The following is a 23,251-nucleotide window of genomic DNA, read 5'->3' on the forward strand; positions in this document are numbered from 1 at the left end:
GTTATATTATCCCATTGCATGGCCTGTTGTTCTGTGCCTTCTTCCATTACATTCCATACAGATTGAAGTGTGAAGTCAGAATTACTAATCTCTGACATAATGTGCACATTCTTAGATTTTTTAATAACTTTTCTAAAAATTCTATGTAGTGTGAAATTCCTGCAGGAACTTTACTTGTTCTTGCCAACAGACACATTTCCCTTTTCCTTTCACATGATACTTTATTTCCTCTAGTGATCTATGGTTTTTAGATGTTTGACCAATGGTCTTTCTGATTAGCTTATGAGGAAAGCTATTTTCAAATAAAGATACGAATTTATCATAGAGTAGATAAAATTTTATGTCAGCACTTGTAAATGATTCTTAAAAAGTCTTTCCTGAAGTCATTAATTATTCTCATTAATTTCCAGTGAGGAGTATCTATACTGTAAGGCACTATCTTATTTATCCTAACTGCTTGAGCACCATGATCAGAGAGAGCATTTGTTACTGGAAACACAGATATTATCTTGCTTTGAACTTCATCAATGAAAACTTTGTTAAATAAAGTCCTTCTGTCTTGATCCATCTGTGTCAGAAAATTAATTACTGGTATCGAATTGCAGGATCTAAATATGGCTTCCAGATATTTTTTTTCTATCAGAATCCTTAACAAAATCTACAATGAAATCACCCCAGACTAATAACTGCTTGTTGCTGTTTGACAGATATCATAACATCCCCACGGAGATCTATATTTAGTTACAATTAAAAGAGAACTATTTTTAACTTATGCAGAATATGCTGTCACACATACAACTTTATAAATGGACATTTCTTCATTGTAATAAAGATAAATTAAAATTGTTGTTTGCTTATACTTCCAAATAAGAGCCAGTGCAAGGCCACGAAAGGAGCAAGTTAGTGGTTGTAGTGAGTTGAAGTTGGTTGTTATGGAGGTTGTTGGTTGGTCAGGATGGTGAAGCAGTGGAGAAAGTTGTGAATAATTGAAATAATTAATTAATTAGGCTGTCAAAATTTATGTAAACAGTGACCTGCCTATAAGTTGTATGCAAAATACTAAAAATCTATGACTTTGCCCAACGATATGAAATAACTATTACCAACAATTGCTGAGAAAATTGTTTCTTTGTGTTAAGTATAAAGGAAAACTCTAGCAAAATGTAAATATAATTAAGAGTAAAGGAGACCACACACCAAATAGCAGAGGTCAATGAGTTGTCAAGAGGCACACACAACAGAGGAAAATAAGTTTTCTAGCTTCCAGTACAAATCCTTTAGCTAACGACTCAGATAGAGGTAGCAGGTGTGTAAGAGGGAGGAGTGGCAAGTACACCGGCTAGGCCTGTGATACAAGGTTACAGTCTGAGCTGGTGAGGTGCGGCACACAATGTAGGTGGCGTGGAGGTGTGGATTCGGAGGGGTAACAGGACATAGGGACTGGGTAGTGTGTTCAGTAGAGATAGTGGAGACAGAGGGACAGTGGAGGCTGATGCCACGAGAAGTATGGGGTCTGTTGCAAGGATAACTCCTATCTATGTAGTTCAGAGAAGCTTATGTTGGAGGAAATAATTCAGAGTGCACACATGGTGAAGCAGCCATTGAACTCTAGTGTGCTGTTTTCAGTGGCATGTTGTGACACAGAATGGTGAACTTTGTTCTTGATCACAGTTTGGTGGTGTACAGTTGGTTGGTAGTCACGCCCACATATAATGCTGTGCAGTGACTGCGAAACAGCTGGTATTGACATTCCTGCTTTCACAGGCATCCCTCTCTCTGAAGGCATAGGATAAGACTGGGAGAGGACTGGAGTAGGATGTGCTGGTTGAGTGGATCGGGCAGGTCTCGCACCTGGGTCTTGCACTAGGATAGGATTCCTGTGGCAAGGGGCTGGGAGGGGGTGTGGCATAGTGATGGACCAGGAGGTTATGTAGGTTGGGTGGGTGACAGAGTAAAACTTTAACAGGGGTCCCTATTTTGAGAATAACTATATCTTCACCCACAACTACTTTTCCTTTGAAAGGGAGGGGCACAAACAAAACTGCAGCCCAGCCACAGCGCTCACATGGCACCCTTCTATGCCAAACTGTTAATGGTCCATCTAGAGGATACTTTCCGAGCCTCCTGAAACCCCAAATCCATTATCTGGTTTAGATTCACTGATAATATCTTCATGATCTTCACTCAAGAGTCAAGACGCCCTGTCCTCATTTCCCCACAATCTCAATGCCTGCTCTCCCATTCCCTTCACATGGCCCTCCTTAACCCAACCCTTCTTAACTCCTGGATGTTGGCCTCCATCTCTCTGATGGCTTCATTCACCCCTCTATACATATTACACCCAGCTACTTCGCACTGCTTCGGGGATCCTCCTAACAGTTCCTATATTGAGACAGCTGTCACCCTTCAAAACCAAAAAATTAAGGCCTTCACAGACAGGCAGTAGTCTACCCCCTGCCCCCCCCACCCCCACCCTACCCATTCTGCAAACAGATTTCCTGTATCATATCCTCACACATCCCTCACCCTCTTATCACCTCCAACAAGAAGCTGCAAAGGAGTGCAACCTCTTGTCACCCAGTATCACTATAGACTGGAGCAGCTAAACCATATCCTTTGTCAGAGCTTTGATTATTTATCATCATGACCAGAAATGAGAGACACTCTACCCAAGATTCTCTCAACCACTGCTAAAGTGATATCCCATTGTCCACCCAATTTACACAACATTGTAGAAGTTGGTGTTGGAGCTGCTCCTTTTTTAGATTGAAGTCAGCTGATAGGTACACCTGCTTAAAGGAAGTCCCTCTAACTAAGGGATCACCTTCAGAGGATGTCATACTTCCAAGTAGAGAAGGAATTGGCATATTTCATCAAATTATAAGAGATATTAGAGATGAAGTTAGTGAACTGCTTATAGATGTTGACTGTGAAATTATTGGTATGTTGGAGCAGCACTTAAATAATTTGACAATTCAGAGGCTTCCTTTACCAGGACACAGATTAGCTGGCTGTTTTTCAAGGAGTTCCTCGCATGGTGGGGGAGTGGCTATGTACATAAAAAACAGTATTCCATTTGAGTCCATAGATGTATCATGGCACTGCACTGAACAGATATTTGAATGTTGTGCAGGAGCAGTTGAATTTAGTGAAACTAAACTTCTAATTGCTGTTGTTTATAGGTCACCTAACTCTGACTTTAGAGCATTTCTGCTCAAGCTAGAGAGGGTTCTTGATTCACTTTGCAGGCAGTACCAGAAATTAGTTATATGTGGTCACTTCAATATAAATTTTATATATGACGGTGCAAGAAAAAGGATCTTGGTAGATCTCCTAAATTCATATGATCTGATGCAGATTGTGTTTTTTCTAACTAGGGTGCAGGGGAATAGTAGCACAGCCATAGACAATATTTTTATTCATTCTTCAATACTAGATTGGCATTATGTTAGTAAAAGAGTGAATGGCCTTTCCGACCAAGATGCACAAATTTTAACACTAAAAGGCTTTTGTATGCAAACAAATGTCACATATAATTACAAACTACGCAGGAAAGTTAATCCAACAGCAATAGAGAGTTTTTTCAACCTTGTCAAGGAAAAGGGGGGCAAGATGTTTATAGTGCCAATAACATAGATGATAAATATAATGCTTTCCTTAACACATTTCTCATGCTCTTTGAGAGTTGCTTTCCATTACAATGTTCTAAACGGGGTACTAGCAGTAATAGGCAGCCAGGGGGCTGACTAGTGGGGTAAGGATATCATGTAGAACAATGCAGGAATTATATCAAAATGTTAGAAGTAGTCACAATCATGGTACAGTAGCCCATTACAAACAGTATTGTAAGGTGCTTAAAAATGTTATTAGGAAGGCAAAGAGTATGTGGTATACAAATAGAATAGCCGATTCGCAGGACAGAATTAAAATAATAAGGTCAGCTGGGAAGGAAGTGCATGGTCAGCAGTACAAGGTCGACGATATAAAGTCAGTTCGTAGTAAAAATATTTCTGTTACTGATAAATCAGATATATGTACAATATTTAACAAACATTTTCTGAGCATTGCTGGTGAATTAAATGAAAATTTAGTTTCTACAGGGAATCATATAACTTTCCTGGCAAATGGCTTTCCGAGATTGATGTCTGAAATACTCCTCTGTCATACAGACAAGAGGGAGATTGAGTCAATAATTAAATCACTGAAGACTAAGGACTCTCATGGTTATGACTGAGTGCCTAGCAGAATATTAAAGTACTGTGCCACACATGTTAGCCCTGTATTTAGCCATATTTGTAATTTTTCCTTTAGGAATGGTCAGTTTCCTGAACGATTAAAGTACTCGGTAGTAAAGCCAGTTTATAAAAAGGGAGAAAGGGATAATGTAGATAATTTTAGACCTATTTCTATGCCATCAGTGTTTGCTAAAGTTATGCTATCAAACATACAGTTTGGCTTTGAAGTCGTTTAGCAACTGAAAATGCTATGTTCTCTTTCCTCTGTGAGGTACTGGATGGGTTAAGCAAAAGATTTCGAACGTTAGGCATATTTTTTGATTTAACTAAGGTGTTTGATTGTGTTGATCACAAAATATTGCTCTAGAAGTTGGACAATTACGGAATATAGGGAGCAGCTCATAAATGATTCACCTCTTACCTTAGTAACAGACAGCAAAAGGTCATTATTCACAATGTTGAGAAGGGCTGTGATGTGGGGTCTGTGGGGTACAGTCAAGTGGGTGGTGCCCCAGAGATCAGTGTTGGGGCCACTCCTGTTCCTTATTTACAAAAATGATGTGTCCTCTAGTATTATGAGTAACTCTAAAATATTTCTTTTTTCTGATGACACTAGCTTGGTAGTAAAGGATGATGTGTGCAACATTGGCTCAGTTTCAAATGGTGGAATTCGTGACCTAGGTTCATGGCTTGTAGAAAATAAACTAATGCTAAATCACAATTAGACTCAGTTTTTACAGTTTCTAACACATAATTCAACAAAACCTGACTTTTAATTTCACAGAATGGGCATATGATTAGTGAAAATGAACAGTTCAAATTTCTAGGTGTTCAGATAGATAGTAAACTGTCATCGAAAGCCCACGTTCAGGATCTAGTTCAAAGATTTTATGCTGCCATTTTTACTATTCGAACGGTATCTGGAGTGAGTGATTGTTCAACACGAAAATTAGTCTACTTTACTTATTTTCATTGGCTTATGTTGTATGGTATTATATTTTGGGGGAACTCTTCCCATTCTAAAAGGATATTTTTGGCTCAGAAACGGGTGGTTCAGGCAATAAGTTCACGAATCTCTTGTTGACCCCTATTCACGAGTCTGGTTATTTTGACATTGGCTTCTCAATATATATATTCCTTACTGTCATTTCTTGTAAACAATATTAGCTTATTCCCGAGAATAAGCAGCTTTCACTCAGTTAATACTCAGCAGAAATCAAACTTGCATTTGGATTGGACTTCATTAACTCTTGTGCAGAAAGGTGTGCAGTAGCTGCAGCCATTTCAATAAGCTACTACTCGAATTCAAAAATCTTAGCAGTAATCCACGTGCTTCTAAACCGAAACTGAAGACTTTCCTCACGGGTCACTCCTTCTATTCTGTCGAGGAGTTCTTTGAAAAATTAAGCTGATTCTTGTTGTACTGTTGATTGTGAATCCTTAAACTTATGGACTGACTTTTTTGGGTTCATAAACATTTTATTTTTATCTGTTATTACTTTTATGTTGTAATTTCATGTACTGATACGTTCCATGAATTTGGGAGATTTGCTCCTCAATTTGGTCCTATGGAACTTGAGGCATAAATAAAATAAATAAACCCCTACGCCATTCCCACTCCCACTCCCGACCCCTCGACACAGGAGTCCTATCCCAGTGGAAGACCCAGGTGCAAGACCTGCCCAATCCACACACTCAGCACATCTTACTCTAGCCCTATCACCAGCTTATCCTATCCCATCAGAGGCAGGAACACCTGTGAAAGTAGCCATGCTACTATCATTGCACAGTATTTTATGCAGGCATGACCATCATAGCTATGCACCCAAATGAATGGCCCTCACTACACTGTGGCCAAAGTTGAACATTTAGTGGCAGAACACATCAATGAGCAGAACACAGTGGAGTTCAATGCCTGCTTCACAACATATGTAATCTGAGTACTGTCCTCCAACACAAGGTATTCTAATCTACACGGATGGAAGTTATCCTTGCAACAGAAACTTTTTCCCCCATAATCATCCTCAACTCAACATCAGCTAACCTACTGTTCCCACAGCCTCCACCCAACAGCTTTCCCTCCCTCTCTCCTGTCAGCCCCCCCCCCTCCCCCCTCATTCATGTCAAGCTAGCAAATTTTTCTTGCTTTTTTGTGTGTGCCTCCCAACAACTCAACATCTCTGCCATTGGGTAATTGATTCCCTTAAGTTAGGTTCTCAATACACAATATTTCCTGCCCTTGAATAACTTTAAGTATAGTGCAACAAACTCTATCCCTTACAGTAAACTGCAATTAGGGCTAAATTTTGTATCTATTATTGTCAATATTGAGAATGAGCATTACACTTGCAGTAACCATTTTCCCTGAACACAAGCCTCATATGCAGCAATTCAGACTGTAGACCAGGATGACCACGGTGTGCCAAACTTCATGCTGGCTCTGTGTGTGGGCCGAGGCTCAGCCTGTCACGGCTTTGTTCGTTCCTTCTCAGAAGTATTGGGTACAGCGCGAGATTTCACTTAGTATGCAGTGTGGCACAACTCTCTTCAGTTCAGCAGAATTGTGGTGTTAGTCCTGTTTACCCTTCACTATTTGTTCATGTTATGAAGGATGTTCACAGGTCCAGTGGACATTTGCACAGAAAGAGGCAGTCTCACGATCTGTCATCACGAGCCTTTAGAAATTATCAGGAATGACAGAAGAGAGGGGTGAGAATTCTCAATATATATATTATGCAGTTGCATAAGCAACAGGGACTGCAAATTAGCCATAAAATGATATTACAATACTATGCAGAAACAATTTGAAGATTTAGCCGACAGTGAAGCAGCAAAAAATTACAACTATTGACAGACTGTGTGATGAAGCAAGATGGGATCATTTTAATTGTCCTCTTGTTTTGTCATCTGCCTCCTTAAAATTCATTTTTTCATTTTGATTTAACTAACATTAACATACGTGAGTATAATCTGTATTTTCATAAAAGAGAAAGGTTGTCCCTTAGTTTTAAAGAATATAAAACCAGATCTAATTTTGTGCTTAGTTTTATGTATGTAACTGATTTTCTAATTTATTTTGACTATTACCAGTTAGTATCTTTCATTATATGGCGAAATCAGTAATTGTTTCATAACTTAAATTCTATTGTTGACGTATAAACAAGTATAAATTCTGTAATAATTATAAACATTTTGAAGACAAAGTACTAGTAATTTTAAAGTATCTATTTAGTTCTATTCAAAAACATGTTAGCAAAATCAGCCCTTCACTAATTCCAAAGTAATTAACAGTTTTGTCAAAAGTATTGTTTGTGTAACTATATTTGTTAATTTCATGATTTAAACAACTAATTTGGTATAACCCTCGTAGTAGAAGAAACTGCTAAAAATAACCAATTTTTCAATGTATTCAGTTAATTTCATGAGTTAAGTTTTAACTGTAATTTCTGTAAATTTAACTTTAAACAATGTGTAGTTTCAGCACCTATTATTGTGATGATATGTAAGGGTCCGATTTTGGTCTGGAGAGAGTCAGTCCATGGCTGAGTTTCAGACGAGGAACCTGTGTTGGTTAGAACAACAACAATGATTGACTTAACAGTGAAATAAGTATTACACCAATAGGCAGTGTGTAAAAACAATGACAGTGACTGTTTCCATACCTGATTATTCTTCAAGAACTGTGAAACTATGTGGTTAGGTTTTACTGCTCGTAGATGTTCAACAAGAAACTACTGTAGCAGTATGTGGAGTTTCAGCTGCAAACTATTAATGAGGCCTATGGAGTTTAAACACTAGTGCACTGGCCATACACATATAACTGTGTATCATTGGGGGGGGGGGGGGGGGGTTCAACAGTACTGTGAAACACAACTGTGCACCTGTCAGCTACATTATTTAAAGTAGTCAGTGTCAGAATCCACAACCCATTTTTCAGCCAGTGTAGCAATGCAATACATCGACACCGAGGACAATCAACAAACGAAGAAAATAAAAAGCAGGTGGAACTGTCACAACTGGATTCACTTTTCTGTACATCAAGATGCAATTTGTGCTCAATTTGCAAGGATGGAGCATGTGAAGAAATTGTTGGTACGAATAGTAAAACTTCTGAAGTCACAAGCATTATTTCACTGTCAGCTGCAACAGTTTTCATTGGAACTGAACGAAGAGAATAGAGACTTCATATATTACTGCAAAGTATGTTACTTAAATGCATGTGCAAATGTAACAGATTGATGTGCAATGTAATTCTCATATTAAAGACACATTCTTTTATGCTAAAACTGTGCAGGACACTTACATTGGCTTCCTCAGATAGAGTTTCCATGCCTCCATAATGAGATTGTAAAATCACTATAAAATTTCAATCAGTGTGTGTGTGTGTGTGTGTTTGTGTGTGTGTGTGAAAGACCTTTTTTGATTATCAAACTAAGTAAGTAATGATAACGAGACAACAAGAGTGTGAAAATCTGTGAAAGTGCCTGCACCTTTCTGTAATGCTGACAGTTTGTACCAGATAATACCGTATTTACTTGAATCTAAGCCACAATTTTTTTCCGGTTTTTGTAATCCAAAAAACTGCCTGCAGCTTAGAATCAAGTGCAAAGTATGCGGAAGTTCTGAAAAATGTTGGTAGGTGCTGCCACAACTAACTTCTGCCGTCGAATATATATGTAGCTCTACACAAAAGAAAGAAAGAAAGAAAGGTGGAAGATGAGCTTTTTTCTCTGCGCCGAGTTTCCGTATTGTTCATCTTCGAATGTAGCAGCATTTCAATGTACCACGAAAATCCGACTGGCAAGACTGTTGGGATGTTGTCAATACTGCCAACTATACATTCTGAATTTTTTCCTACCTGTGAGAAGAGGTGGTTGCTAATAGGAACTTTTATGAATTGTGAATCACATGCAGCATTCTCTTCACCATAAGAATAATACGAATATAAACATTTTGCCATGTATTCTTTCATGTTTGCTGCTATCTCATTTAAATCCAGTCTGCCTAATAAATTACGAAACTAGAGTGAGACAACAGCAAACGTGGAAGAATATACGTATCATGTCATGTTTATATTCATATTATTCTTATGCCTAATAGTGATAGAGTCAGAAATGAAGCACGGAAATTGACTAGATTTTCAAATCTAAGATGACTCTAATTTCTGTGCAGAATATAATGTAGTAAAGAGGTGTCTGCGAAGATTTTCAAATGGAGAAAAATTTTCACTACACTCTCGTTCAGAACAGCTATCATAAGCAGTCTATTATTTGGTTCTTGTTGAGCATTATCAAAGAAATCAGCAGTGTAAGTAACAACAAATAGCAGTCTCTTGCCATTGTTTCACTAATGAGACGATTCCTCTCTCTTTTTTTTTAAATTGTAAGCGGCGGAAGCGCGCACAAAAGCAAGCCACGCCACAAGCGCCGACAGGCCGTAAACACTCATTATCAGAATGCAACAAACAATACACGACACAGTACAGTAATGCATTTCCAGCTAAGAGTGATGTAAACACCTATAACAAAGAGAACGGCACTTACCAGATCAAAGAAAAATAAGCAATCAATTCAAACCAGACGAAGCACGTGAAAAAGGAAGGGAACGCGTTTAAATACGGACGGAGCGCCTGATGCATAGCAATGGCTACCTGGTAAAGCTTAACTGCTAAGCTTACGACTCGAACCAAACTACTGTAGCTGTATCATCATTCATTCGACCTAAATTGTATCTCATATTACAATGGACCAACTTTGTTTCGATTTGGAGGTGCAGCCTAAAACTTTTCTCTCCCCTTGAATTTCGAGTCTCAAATTTCAGGTGTGGCTTAGATTCGAGAACATTTTTTTTCCTTGATTTCGAGTCACATTTTTCAGGTGCATCTTAGATTCGACTGCGGCTTAGATTCGACTAAATACGGTAATTATATTATGTCTTCAACATGCCAAAATAATTATACGATGCTGAAAATTTGTTATGTTTGTGATCTATGTGGTTGAGAATAGTGAAATATGAAACCAAGTTGTATGCAGTGAGAGTACACTGCCATTTAAAGGTGGCACATCTGCAGTTTCCCTCTTCCCCCACCTCACACCCAGACAGTTTTCCGTGGTGACAGAGGAGATGTGCAGCTGTGCCGAATGCTACAGAACTCATGCCATGGCGGGGCTCTCGAGGCAAATTCTCAATCAGCTCTGCTGTAGACAGTCGCCATCTGAAATCACTTTAGTTGTGTACCAATACATTCGAGTCAGCTTTTTTGTGTACAGGATGGAGAAATCTATTTTCAGTCACAAACTGGTTGGTGTGGGCCAGTTTCCTATACACTAAATGACCAAGGTTCCATCTGCCTTCTGCTCAACTAACATATCGAAGCTTGTCATCCCTCTCCACTTTGATGGTTCGGTCACTCAGTGTATAGAGGACTAACCTATACTGGCCACTATCTGAATGCAAACAGTTTTCACCATACTGTGCAAAGAAAAAGCAACCTTGGACATATTGCCACACATAGCTACAATGATTCTGATGATCATTGTCTACAGTCTGAACTGCAGAATTTGACTCTCATGTTCAGGGAAAATAGCTACAGCAAGATAGACACTACTGTCTGGTGCCACCAATGAAGAATGCTAAGTAACTCAGTGAGGTTAAGCTGGCAGCATTCTTTTCATTCTGTGACATGACACCAGTACAATGGGTTGCATGCTCCACATATATGGCTATTACAGCTGTTCTGACCTGCCTCCAAGATCTGAGATATGTAATGCCCTATTAAGGGTGACTTAAGACATCAAGTGATCGATGTATGTGGTGTCCTCTGTGAATGTGGCAGAATACACAGAGGCCTCATAACTCAAACTGTTGCTACACGTTGCACTAAGCACATGTACCACTTTAGACAAAAGAGCTCCAGAAGTCTTCCAAAGCTGAATATTGCCTAGAGAACATACAAAAACATAATTTGAACAGATGAGGGCCTTGGCACATTTACTTTCATAAGAGAATCTCTTTATAAAGATGTAACCTGATATTAAATTGGATTGCAATAATTTTAACCAGGATAATGTGTACAGGGTGTTTCAAAAATGACCGGTATATTTGAAACGGCAATAAAAACTAAACGAGCAGCGATAGAAATACACCGTTTGTTGCAATATGCTTGGGACAACAGTACATTTTCAGGCGGACAAACTTTCGAAATTACAGTAGTTACAATTTTCAACAACAGATGGCGCTGCAAGTGATGTGAAAGATATAGAAGACAATGCAGTCTGTGGGTGCGCCATTCTGTACGTCGTCTTTCTGCTGTAAGAGTGTGCTGTTCACAACGTGCAAGTGTGCTGTAGACAACATGGTTTATTCCTTAGAACAGAGGATTTTTCTGGTGTTGGGATTCCACCACCTAGAACACAGTGTTGTTGCAACAAGACGAAGTTTTCAACGGAGGTTTAATGTAACCAAAGGACCGAAAAGCGATACAATAAAGGATCTGTTTGAAAAATTTCAACAGACTGGGAACGTGACGGATGAACGTGCTGGAAAGGTAGGGCGACCGCGTACGGCAAACACAGAGGGCAACGCGCAGCTAGTGCAGCAGGTGATCCAACAGCGGCCTCGGGTTTCCGTTCGCCGTGTTGCAGCTGCGGTCCAAATGACGCCAACGTCCACGTATCGTCTCATGCGCCAGAGTTTACACGTCTATCCATACAAAATTCAAATGCGGCAACCCCTCAGCGCCGCTACCATTGCTGCACGAGAGACATTCGCTAACGATATAGTGCACAGGATTGATGACGGCGATATGCATGTGGGCAGAATTTGGTTTACTGACGAAGCTTATTTTTACCTGGACGGCTTCGTCAATAAACAGAACTGGCGCATATGGGGAACCGAAAAGCCCTATGTTGCAGTCCCATCGTCCCTGCATCCTCAAAAAGTACTGGTCTGGGCCGCCATTTCTTCCAAAGGAATCATTGGCCCATTTTTCAGATCCGAAACGATTACTGCATCACGCTATCTGGACATTCTTCGTGAATTTGTGGCGGTACAAACTGCCTTAGACGACACTGCGAACACCTCGTGGTTTATGCAAGATGGTGCCCGGCCACATCGCACGGCCGACGTCTTTAATTTCCTGAATGAATATTTCGATGATCGTGTGATTGCTTTGGGCTATCCGAAACATACAGGAGGCGGCGTGGATTGGCCTCCCTATTCGCCAGACATGAACCCCTGTGACTTCTTTCTGTGGGGACACTTGAAAGACCAGGTGTACCGCCAGAATCCAGAAACAATTGAACAGCTGGAGCAGTACATCTCATCTGCATGTGAAGCCATTCCGCCAGACACGTTGTCAAAGGTTTCGGGTAATTTCATTCAGAGACTACGCCATATTATTGCTACGCATGGTGGATATGTGGAAAATATCGTACTATAGAGTTTCCCAGACCGCAGCGCCATCTGTTGTTGAAAATTGTAACTACTGTAATTTCGAAAGTTTGTCCGCCTGAAAATGTACTGTTGTCCCAAGCATATTGCAACAAATGGTGTATTTCTATCGCTGCTCGTTTAGTTTTTATTGCCATTTCAAATATACCGGTCATTTTTGAAACACCCTGTACATATTAAATGGGATCGTGGGAGGTGTTTAGACACTGAGAGGCTCAAATGGCTCTGAGTACTATGGGACTTAACTTCTGAGGTCATCAGTCACACTGAGAGGAAACAAAGATGGATGCTTATCAACAATGTAAGGAAAAGTTAGATTGCTACTTACCATAAGGACAACACATTAATTTGCAGCATCCTTCAACCACAACTTTTGTCGGGGGGGAGGGGGGGAGGGGGGGGGGGGGACGGACACCACTAATAATCGAGCTCACACACACAAGGCTGTCGCCTCCGGCAGCTTGGATCAGAATGCCAGTGTTGCTTAATAGTGTCTGTCTGCAACCTGTCATCCTTATGCTAAGTAGCAATCTATCTTTCCTTACATTGCTCATATTCCAATCTGGAGTTTCTATTGTTTGAAAGGTGGATACTTGACACTTTCAGAGATGTGGGAGTGGCAGGTCCCAATGTAGCACTAGCTCCTCGTACCATCTGACATTACACCCACAGCACAGCTGCCAAAAGCTGCCTAGCTTGCATTCCCAGATGTGTATCATTTTGGCCCTCCTCCAGAATGCCCCAGATGTTGCTGTCTCATCTTGATGGGAGACAGCTGCAAAAAGTTTGAGTATTTTATTCAACATGATACAGTTTGAAAACCATGTATATTTTATTCACATTATTGCTAACTGACCTCATAACAATATATAAAATAAAGGAAAGGCAACCACTAACTTACAGGTAGCTGACTTGCGGCCCACTGAAACATGCAGAGTAAAACACACATCTCCACGCAGACAACCAAATGCACATGCCTGTGGCCATGGTGAAATTTCATGATAAGCTACACAGTGCCATAGGTCAGTTGACAAATGAAACTGTGACCTGAGAAGAGGTTACTGACCACGTAGTAAAATGCCAGTTACCTTTCAAAAGCTTTGAAGATGATAAACCATATGCATTGACTACTGTACATTACCCCCTATTAATCAGTCAGTTAACTTTCCATGTGCTGCCGTTCACCAACAATCGCTGCCACCAGAAATGAAGGAGACTAAACATCTCCAATATCTGATGTTGCATGTCATATCTTCCTGAGAATTCCAACTGTAAGATGACTGATCAATTGATTTTTTTATTATTTATACAAACAAACAAAAACTACACAGTCATGGGCACAGAGTCAGCAAAAAGGAAAAACTGAAAACTACCCTCCTCTAGCCAGGACCATAGTGCCACATCAGTTAGATCGCCGGCATTGGTAGCTGTGGGATAGGGAGCGTATTCGACACAAAGTGTTCAGAATGGTGCACATATAATCAGTCAGTTAACTTTCCATGTGCTGCCATTCACCAACAATCGCTGCCACCAGAAATGAAGGAGACTAAACATCTCCAAGATCTGATGTTGCCCTGGCTGAATGAGAAGTTTTGATTAGCCTTGAAATTTGGGACACCCACACAACCACTACATAAATGTGGATAAATGCTGCTCCTTGTTGAATTCCAGCCACTCTGTGTCCAGTTTTCATTGCTATCCAATCTATCATGAATGTGTTGTTGTTGTGGTCTTCAGTCCTGAGACTGGTTTGATGCAGCTCTCCATGCTAATCTATCCTGTGAAAGCTCTTTCATCTCCCAGTACCTACTGCAACCTACATCCTTCTGAATCTGCTTAGTGTATTCATCTCTTGGTCTCCCTCTACGATTTTTACCCTCCACGCTGCCCTCCAATGCTAAATTTGTGATCCCTTGATGCCTCAGGACATGTCCTACCAACCGATCCCTTCTTCTTGTCAAGTTGTGCCACAAACTTCTCTTCTCCCCAATCCTATTCAATACCTCCTCATTAGTTATGTGATCTACCCATCTAATCTTCAACATTCTTCTGTAATACCACATTTCGAAAGCTTCTATTCTCTTCTTGTCCAAACTATTTATTGTCCATGTTTCACTTCCATACATGGCTACACTCCATACAAATACTTTCAGAAATGACTTCCTGACACTCTATACTCGATGTTAACAAATTTCTCTTCTTCAGAAACACTTTCCGTGCCACTGACAGTCGACATTTCATATCCTCTCTACTTCAACCATTATCAGTTATTTTGCTCCCCAAATAGCAAAACTCCTTTACTACTTTAAGTGTCTCATTTCCTAATCTAATTCCCTCAGTATCCCTTACTTAATTCGACTACATTCCATTATCCTCATTTTGTTTTTGTTGATGTTCATCTTATATCCTCCTTTCAAGACACTGTCCATTCCGTTCAACTACTCTTCCAAGTCCTTTGCTGTCTCTCACAGAATTACAATGTCATCGGCGAACCTCAAAGTTTTAATTTCTTCTCCGTGGATTTTAATACCTACTCCGAATTTTTCTTTTGTTTCCTTCACTGCTTGCTCTATATACAGATTGAATAACATCGGGGAGAGGCTACAGCCCTATCTCACTCCCTTTCCAACCACTGCTTCCCTTTCGTGTCCCTCGACTCTTATAACTGCCATCTGGTTTCTGTACAAATTGTAAATAACCTTTCGCTCCCTGTATTTTACCCCTGCCACCTTCAGAATATGAAAGAGAGTATTCCAGTCAACATTGTCAAGAGCTTTCTTTAAGTCTACAAATGGTAGAAATGTAGGTTTGCCTTTCCTTAATGTAGCTTCTAAGATAAGTCGTAGGGTCAGTATTGCCTCACGTGTCCCAATATTTCTATGGAATCCAAACTGATCTTCCCCAAGGTCGGCTTCTACTAGTTTTTCCATTCATCTGTAAAGAATTCACGTTAGTATTTTGGAGCTGTGACTTATTAAACTGATAGTTCAGTAATTTTCACATCTGTCAACACCTGCTTTCTTTGGGATTGGGATTATTATATTCTTCTTGAAGGTGTCTACTATCCAATATCAAAGAAAATAGACGATTATGGGATTTGAGGAAATGAACAGTGTAATATAAATAGCAAATGAGAATTGAAAACATAAATAGATGGAAGGCAGTCAATGTGTCAGAGATTTGAATAGAGAGACTGAAAATGGAAGAAAGGGCGAGGCAAATCTGAGCAGTAACTGAAAAATTAAAAGATGGAGCAAATAGTGGAAAGGCGACAGTGAAGATAGAGTAAATAGTGGAGAGGCAGCAGCAACGTTTGAAAAGACAAGAGAAACGACAAAAATAATTAATACTCATTTCGCAATAGGCGTCTACAAGCTAGGTGATAATCTATGTGCAATGTTGCCGTACCTGCAATACTCTTTACATGTGTCAGAAAATTGGCTACAAACTTCAGTGGCCCACGGGTAACTATCTGCTGAGCTGTCGACACTGTCGTCTGGTTCACAAGTGGCTGAGACCTTGGCTTTGAGCAATGCTGTGTTCTGTTGACACACTGAAATGACATGTCAATATGATGAGCTGTATTAATTTACCTGAAAGTTGTTTCCAATAAAGGAAAGATACACTTTAATTATTAATGTATACCTATTATTCTGAGCATCTGCATAACAACAATAGTCCACTATATTACAAAGTTTATGCAAAATTTCCTGTGAAAGCATTTACTATGAGAACATGTTAATGAAGAAAAGTTTTGATCAAGTATTCCTCAAGCATTGTCAAATGGTAACTGACTTCTGTAAAGTTGCTGGCCTCATCCCTGTACATCCACTGTACCAGCTGTGACATCACTGGTCCTCAGTCCAATGCCATTTTATTCACTGTTCTCATCCTGCATCAGCAATGTCTACTTTAAACCCGTGATCAAGTTTCATGACATACTGAGCTGCAAATGACTGTCATTATTCAGAAAATATAGTGTAACTGGATAGATAAAACAATCTACTCACAAAGTGGCAGCTGGAGAAAACATGTACAAAGGTATTAGAATTTGCAAGCTTTGGGAGCCATTGGCTCCTTCTTCTGGTGGAAGGGTTGAAGGTAAATGAAGAGCGGTAAAGGAAAATGACTGACAACCTTTAGGAAATGGAGAAAGTTTGGAAAAGTTATCCAGAACCCTCAATCAGGGGAGCCATAACTGGAGGGGATGAGAAGGAAAGTCTGATTGTTGGGGACTGTACCAGACGAAATTTGGAAACCTGAGAGCTTAAAGATGGAAGATAGGGTAATATTCAAGGCAGAGATTAGTGAGAAAACATTGTTGTAATTCCAGTTCCTACCTACGGAGTTCTGAGGGAAGGGAACTGGTGCTACACTATGTCCTTAATTTGTGTTAATGTCTCCAGTTACAGAATTTCTTCTCAGTAACTATTCCTTTCTTCACCCCCTTTTGGTTTTGTATATCTTTTATTTTTTTGACACATTTATTTCCCCCCACCCAACCTCTACCACATACAATGCACTTAGCTTTCCACTCTTATTAACTCATTTTGTTAGTAATCTCTGTCTTGTCTAGCACACTATCTTCCATCTTTCAGCTCTTAAGTTTTAAAATCTCATCTGGTGCATACCCCAACAACCAATCTTCCCTTCACATTATATCGAGTACGTCTCACCTGAACTGGGGTTCTGGGCAACTTTTCCAGACTCTCCTCATTTCCTAAATCTCACCATTCCTTTTCCTTCATCCCTCTTCTTTCCCTTCAACCCACCTGCCAGAAGAAGAAGCCACTGACCCTGAAATCTTGCAAATTTCAGTATCTTTATACGTGTTTTCTTCTGCTGCCACTTGGTGAGTATATGTTTTTATCCATCCAATCATATTATACTTCAAAAATTGATTATTTTCGTTTATGCCTTAGTTCAGTGCATCATTAGATTTTTTGATCTCTATAGCTTCTTTTTTTACACTATCCAAAAAACATTTAGCCATCTTGACAATCATCAAATGCAATTTTTTGCCCATTTTCTGAAGTACATTCAGCTTTTACTGATTTCTCTGAATAGCACAGTTGCAGACTCCTCTCACGTTCAGCCTGGTGTCGTTCTATCTTGCGCACAGTCTGCTTAATGTAACACTGTGCACACTCACATTGTATTTTGTAAATGACAGGAGCTCTGATGTCTATAATATCTTTCACAAGCCACACGAATTTGCATAATTTGTCTGTAGGCCTAAAGACTCACTTGATGTTCTGTCTATTCTGGAGCCTTTAATACGCCCCGTCGCTTAACCACTGAATTACTGAATGGCAATAAATACTAGTTTTTTACTTCTCCGTGTGCCAATGTTTCACTTGCAGATACATCGTGACATTGCTTGATATATTTGTCGGTTCTTGTCAAAATTCCCACAGAAGACTTGTAGATTGTTCACTTCCTGTGGCTTATTTCTGGCATCACAGGGAGTTTCTGCTTGATGAATCAAGCTCCTTAGAACAGTCCATAGCTGGATTGTGTGGTGGGGGTATTGGTTAAGAGCTTGTAGATATTGAATCACGTAACTGGGTTTCTTGTACATACTTTGGCTGAGATACCCATTGGGTTTTTGGCAGATGAGGACATCAAAGAAGGACAATGAAACACCCCTGTTTTGTCCTTAATTGGGTTTTGCATGATTACCGAAGCCACCAAACAATTAATTATTATAATTATATAACTGTGTACTTAATGGATGAAAGGCTATTGGTTTTTCTTCTGTGGTTTCGGGGGTATTTCAACTGAGTGCGGCTGTTCTGAGACAGAATAGTTAATGATTGAAAGTTTGTCTATTATTAAAGACCATAAAGGTTGTGATGTACAAACTGATATGTATTTTCTATTAACACACAAATTCTGAGGCAGTTGCTGCCTTCGCCTTACACGTCTAATTACGGTTATATCTTTTATTGGTTGCTGATTTTAAGTACTTCGTCACACGCGATGATGATGTTTAACATTCACAACAATCCTCACTGCAATACATGGTTGTTGCTGGGCGACGCGGTTGACATGAAACACGTAATTCGGCACTTTTCACTTTTGGTTTCATATCACTCACGAATCGGTATCGATGAGGGTCAACCCGACGACGATCAGGGGGACGCGCTCACTCGTCATACTCCGGTGAATTTACCGTTTACTACTCACTCGACCACCATTCTTGTCTGTCTCTCCAGTACTACTGCTCACTCGACACTAGTCTCACTGCCTCTTGCAGCGCTCGATAATTGACTCCTGTCTGCTATCGACCTGGGTGACTGATACTGGCATCTGTGTTCGTGGGATCACAGATCTCTTACAATAAGGCACTGTACTTTTATCATGAATTTGATGTGGTATAGATGCTACTGAGGAACTGCATGGACTTTTCAAATTTTGATGCTGGCCTGGTTGTACAGTAAAAGTGTCATCAACATACCAGCAAAACCAACTTTGTTTCGCAGGAGCTGTGTTGAGGGTGTGGTGGTACCCAGTGGTATCCTCAAAGTTTTGAATGAATAGTTTTGCTATGGTCAGATCTAACAGGCTTCCCATCACAAAACACTATTTCTGATCAAAATACACTTTGCCATTGGTAGTAAGTGAAAATGGACAGTAAACAATATTTATCATCAAGAAAGCTAAGAGTTTGTGAGAAAACATAATAAAAGAAAATACAGGGATCAAAATATCTAACAACACTCTCAAAGAAGGTGGTTCCATGCAGGAGAGTATAGCTTGGGACCTGACTCTTCCAAGATTAAATTGGGCAAAGCACACTGGGAGAAAAATGTTGACTATAGACTGATTAGAATTACTTGATAGTTGGAGGTGTCTTCCTCAAATCAGATGGCTTAACATCAAGCCAGACTGTTCACCATTGCCAAACTGTCACAACAACTGTCGGTTCACTATCAATTCCTTGCCTGGCTTTTTTTCTTTTTGTGTTTGGATCCCAAATCCTGGATCTGGCCCTTTTATTTTGCATTTAATCACACACGATAAAGACACCCAAAACAACACACACAAAATGATGGTAACAAAATAATGCACATTTCGTACATACCACTAGCCAAAGAGTACTGGATTCTTTCACACAAGACGCAATTCAGATTCACATATTCAATTATCATCATCACAGAGACTGGCTTACAGCAGGTACACCTGATGTGACATGGCACGAAAGCGAACTTTTTCTACACAGTGAATGATCATTGTAACTGGTTCTAGATAAAAATAAATATTATAACAATATAATCCGCAGGTCTTCCGTAGTGCAGAAGGAAAGTTACAGTTAGAGACTCAGACGACTGTGTGTACAAATCCCATCAGGTGGCCAAATATTTTTATTTTTAAATCTTTATCAAAATGACCGTGATTATTATTATTTTCAATTAATTGGTCTCAATATAATTTTTTATTTTTAATCTTTTGTCACATCATTTTCATCATCATACTGACTTTTTTATTTGCTCCTATTTTTCTTCTTATCATTCTTTTTTCATCTGTAATCTGCCTGTCTCGCCTAAAATCTGTAAATGAGTTCCAACCTAGACTGCTCATCAGTTGCTATCAAGTCAGCTTGTGTAGCAAAAGTAAGGTGTTACAGTTTGCTTTTAGCACTGAAACTGAATTTTTTCCATCTTGGGTTTGCTCGTACTGTCAGCATTAATTGGCGTGAGCAAAGGGAGTGTGATTAACAGTTCTGCCGCAGGTTGCTGACTTGCATTTTCTTATATACATTCCACATTAAGAGGTTGTAGTTAGGTTAGGATACAAGTGTAAGCTCAGGGCTACAAAATGCGTTATATGCCACAGTTCTGTCACTGGTCATTTAAAATCAGCTGTGGACGGAGCATCTAGCACTCAATCCCATACCTGATGGCAGCAGCTCCCTCTGTGTTACATGAACAACATTTCAGCACTTTGGAATTGATCCACCATATTTGCATGTTGTCTTTAACCAAGCGGTAGCCAATATGGCAACACTGCAGTGCCAAGCAACAGACGTCAACTATCAAGTAATTTTAAATGGACTATAGCATGGCACTGGACTGAGGACCAGTGACGTCACAGCTGGTATCACAGAAATATAAGGATGAAACCATTCACCACACGGCTGTCAATTATCATCTGACAAATACTGAGGAGTACTCAATCAAAAAAAAAAAAAGAAAACCACATGGATGTATAACCATTTGATGCAACTGGAAGCCCAAGGTGATTTTATTTAGCCACCCTGCTATGAAAATGTGCATTCATCCACCGTATGACAGTACTGTATATTGTATATGGCAACAAGCAGAGGAGCATCAGGACTCTGCTGCTTTATGACTGTGACTGTTCTGCAAAGTATTCACAAGTGACGCAGTGGTGTATCCCTGTGACTGGCATACACTCTTAAGATGTTAGGTTGGTGCATAAGTACATAGTGTTTTCGTTCTACATGTTGGTATTCTGGTTGCTATGGGTTTATTTATTGATTTTAATTTTTTATTTGTAGTTTACTGTTGCTATTTGAGTTTACATATTATCATTTTGTCATTTGGAGAGAGTGAGTGGAACTGTGGACACTAGAAAATGGAGTGCCAAGTGGAGAAATCACAACATTTCCAACATATTCTTCTGTTCGAGTTCAGTATAAAGGTGACAGGAGTGGAGGCAGCCGGGAACACTAGCACCGTGTATGGAATTAAAGCCATTGCATACAGCACAGCAAGGAAACGGTGCCGGCCGGAGTGGCCGAGCAGTTCTAGGCACTACTAGGTGTATGTGCGGATGGATATGTGTGTGTGTGCGCGCGAGTGTATACCTGTCCTTTTTTCCCCCTAAGGTAAGTCTTTCCGCTCCCGGGATTGGAACGACTCCTTACCCTCTCCCTTAAAACCCACATCCTTTCGTCTTTCCCTCTCCTTCCCTCTTTCCTGATGAATCAACCGTTGGTTGCGAAAGCTTGAATTTTGTGTGTATGTTTGTGTATCTATCAACCTGCCAGTGCTTTCGTTTGGTAAGTCAAATCATCTTTGTTTTTAGATATATTTACTAAATACACTTTCATACTAATTAGTGTTTCTCATACTTCAATGTTTGCAATATCTGTACCTATATAATCTTGTCAGCTCTTAACTTTGGCAAACTCTAATAGTGTTTTCCAATATTCATTTTCCTCGCTGGTCAAACAAAAACTCTCTCCATAAGTACTCTATCATCTCTTAGAGTACCTGTGTGCAATCAACACTTCTCTCTTTGAATAAATACTCTTTTTCATTAGTGACTGATAGTTTATGGAATGGTCACTAAATTTTAATTAACATCTCTAAGAAATAAAGTTACATAATTGATATTTTGTTTGTTTTCTGGTACGTTTCTGTACACAATGAAATCCCTGTGCCACAGCAGTACAGCACACTGCCAGGGGAGACATGACAAGACAAAATGCCATGGCCCGTCTCCACTTTATCGATGGGCTGCGGGCAGCGCTTTACTCCGATTCTCCTGTCAGCATGCTACAGTACTGTGGCACAGGGATTTCAATGCTTAACAGGGATGCAGACATGTACCTAGAAACAAACAAAAGTTCAGTTATATAACTTTATTTCTTAGAGATGTTAATCAAGACATATGGCTACACTTCATGCTACCCACCCCACTTGTGAAATAAAGACTACCTGTGACCAAACAGTCCATACAATTAGCCGTTGCCCATGATTATGATTAGTGAAGATTTTTCTCCAGCACACATTGTACATCTTATCACTGGCTTCAAAAATAAATTCTACAGTCAATCGTCTTTTTGCCAATATAATTTAAAACACTGTTGCAATTTAGTGCAACTTGCCTGTTACTTCATTTTTGTTGTTATTTATTCAACAGCTGCCTTTCATTGTTTGTTATTATTTTTAAAAAGATACATTGTTATTCAAACAAAAGAAAGAAATTACCTTGGTTATGGAGAAATCAGAAATGACTTAGATGCATAACAGCTTAATAACGCAGCTCTTTCAACATTGTAACATCAAATAATGCATAAATAGTTTAGTAACACATGAAAAAAGTATTTGATCATCAGTAATACTCTGAAATTGATTCATTTCTCTAAGTTCATAGTAAACAGTGTACAGTTTAACTATGCATATTACAAAAATATGCACGTACACTCACCAATGCCAAGTTTCCTTTGGTAAGGGACTCCAAATAGGTGCACATACCAATACGACAGTGCATATACACGACACCCACTTCTACATATTCAGGGCTTGTTTTAAAACTGAAGCTTCCATGCTGCAGCAGTAAGCTAACTGATGAGTCAACAGGGCACGCATTACGAAGAAGAAACTTCTGTATTTTGCTTTTCGGATCAGAAGAATTTGTCAGCCAACAGTTCTCAGTAACCAGCTGAACTTTGGTCCCACCTGGAAAATAGAGACATGTAGACAGCTTCCAACTTCATTGAAACGTAACAACAAACAAAGGTTTTACACACACACACACACACACACACACACACACACACACACACACACACACACAGAGAGAGAGAGAGA

The 23,251-nt window shown here is 39.6% G+C and overlaps 1 protein-coding gene across 1 annotated transcript in view; it reads right to left on the reverse strand.

The window, feature by feature from the left end:
- LOC126195249 (uncharacterized) overlaps nucleotides 1-23,251 on the reverse strand; it is a 245,445-nt gene that overhangs the window by 36,066 nt on the left and 186,128 nt on the right. Inside the window, exons 14-15 of the mRNA XM_049933777.1 lie at nucleotides 22,869-23,119; nucleotides 16,095-16,239 (exon numbers count right to left, since the gene is read on the reverse strand). Coding sequence (XP_049789734.1) covers nucleotides 16,095-16,239; nucleotides 22,869-23,119 — 396 coding nt within the window. The remainder of the gene's footprint in view (nucleotides 1-16,094; nucleotides 16,240-22,868; nucleotides 23,120-23,251) is intronic.

Source organism: Schistocerca nitens, chromosome 7 (genome assembly GCF_023898315.1).
Source record: "Schistocerca nitens isolate TAMUIC-IGC-003100 chromosome 7, iqSchNite1.1, whole genome shotgun sequence".
NCBI classification, from domain to species: domain Eukaryota; kingdom Metazoa; phylum Arthropoda; class Insecta; order Orthoptera; family Acrididae; genus Schistocerca; species Schistocerca nitens.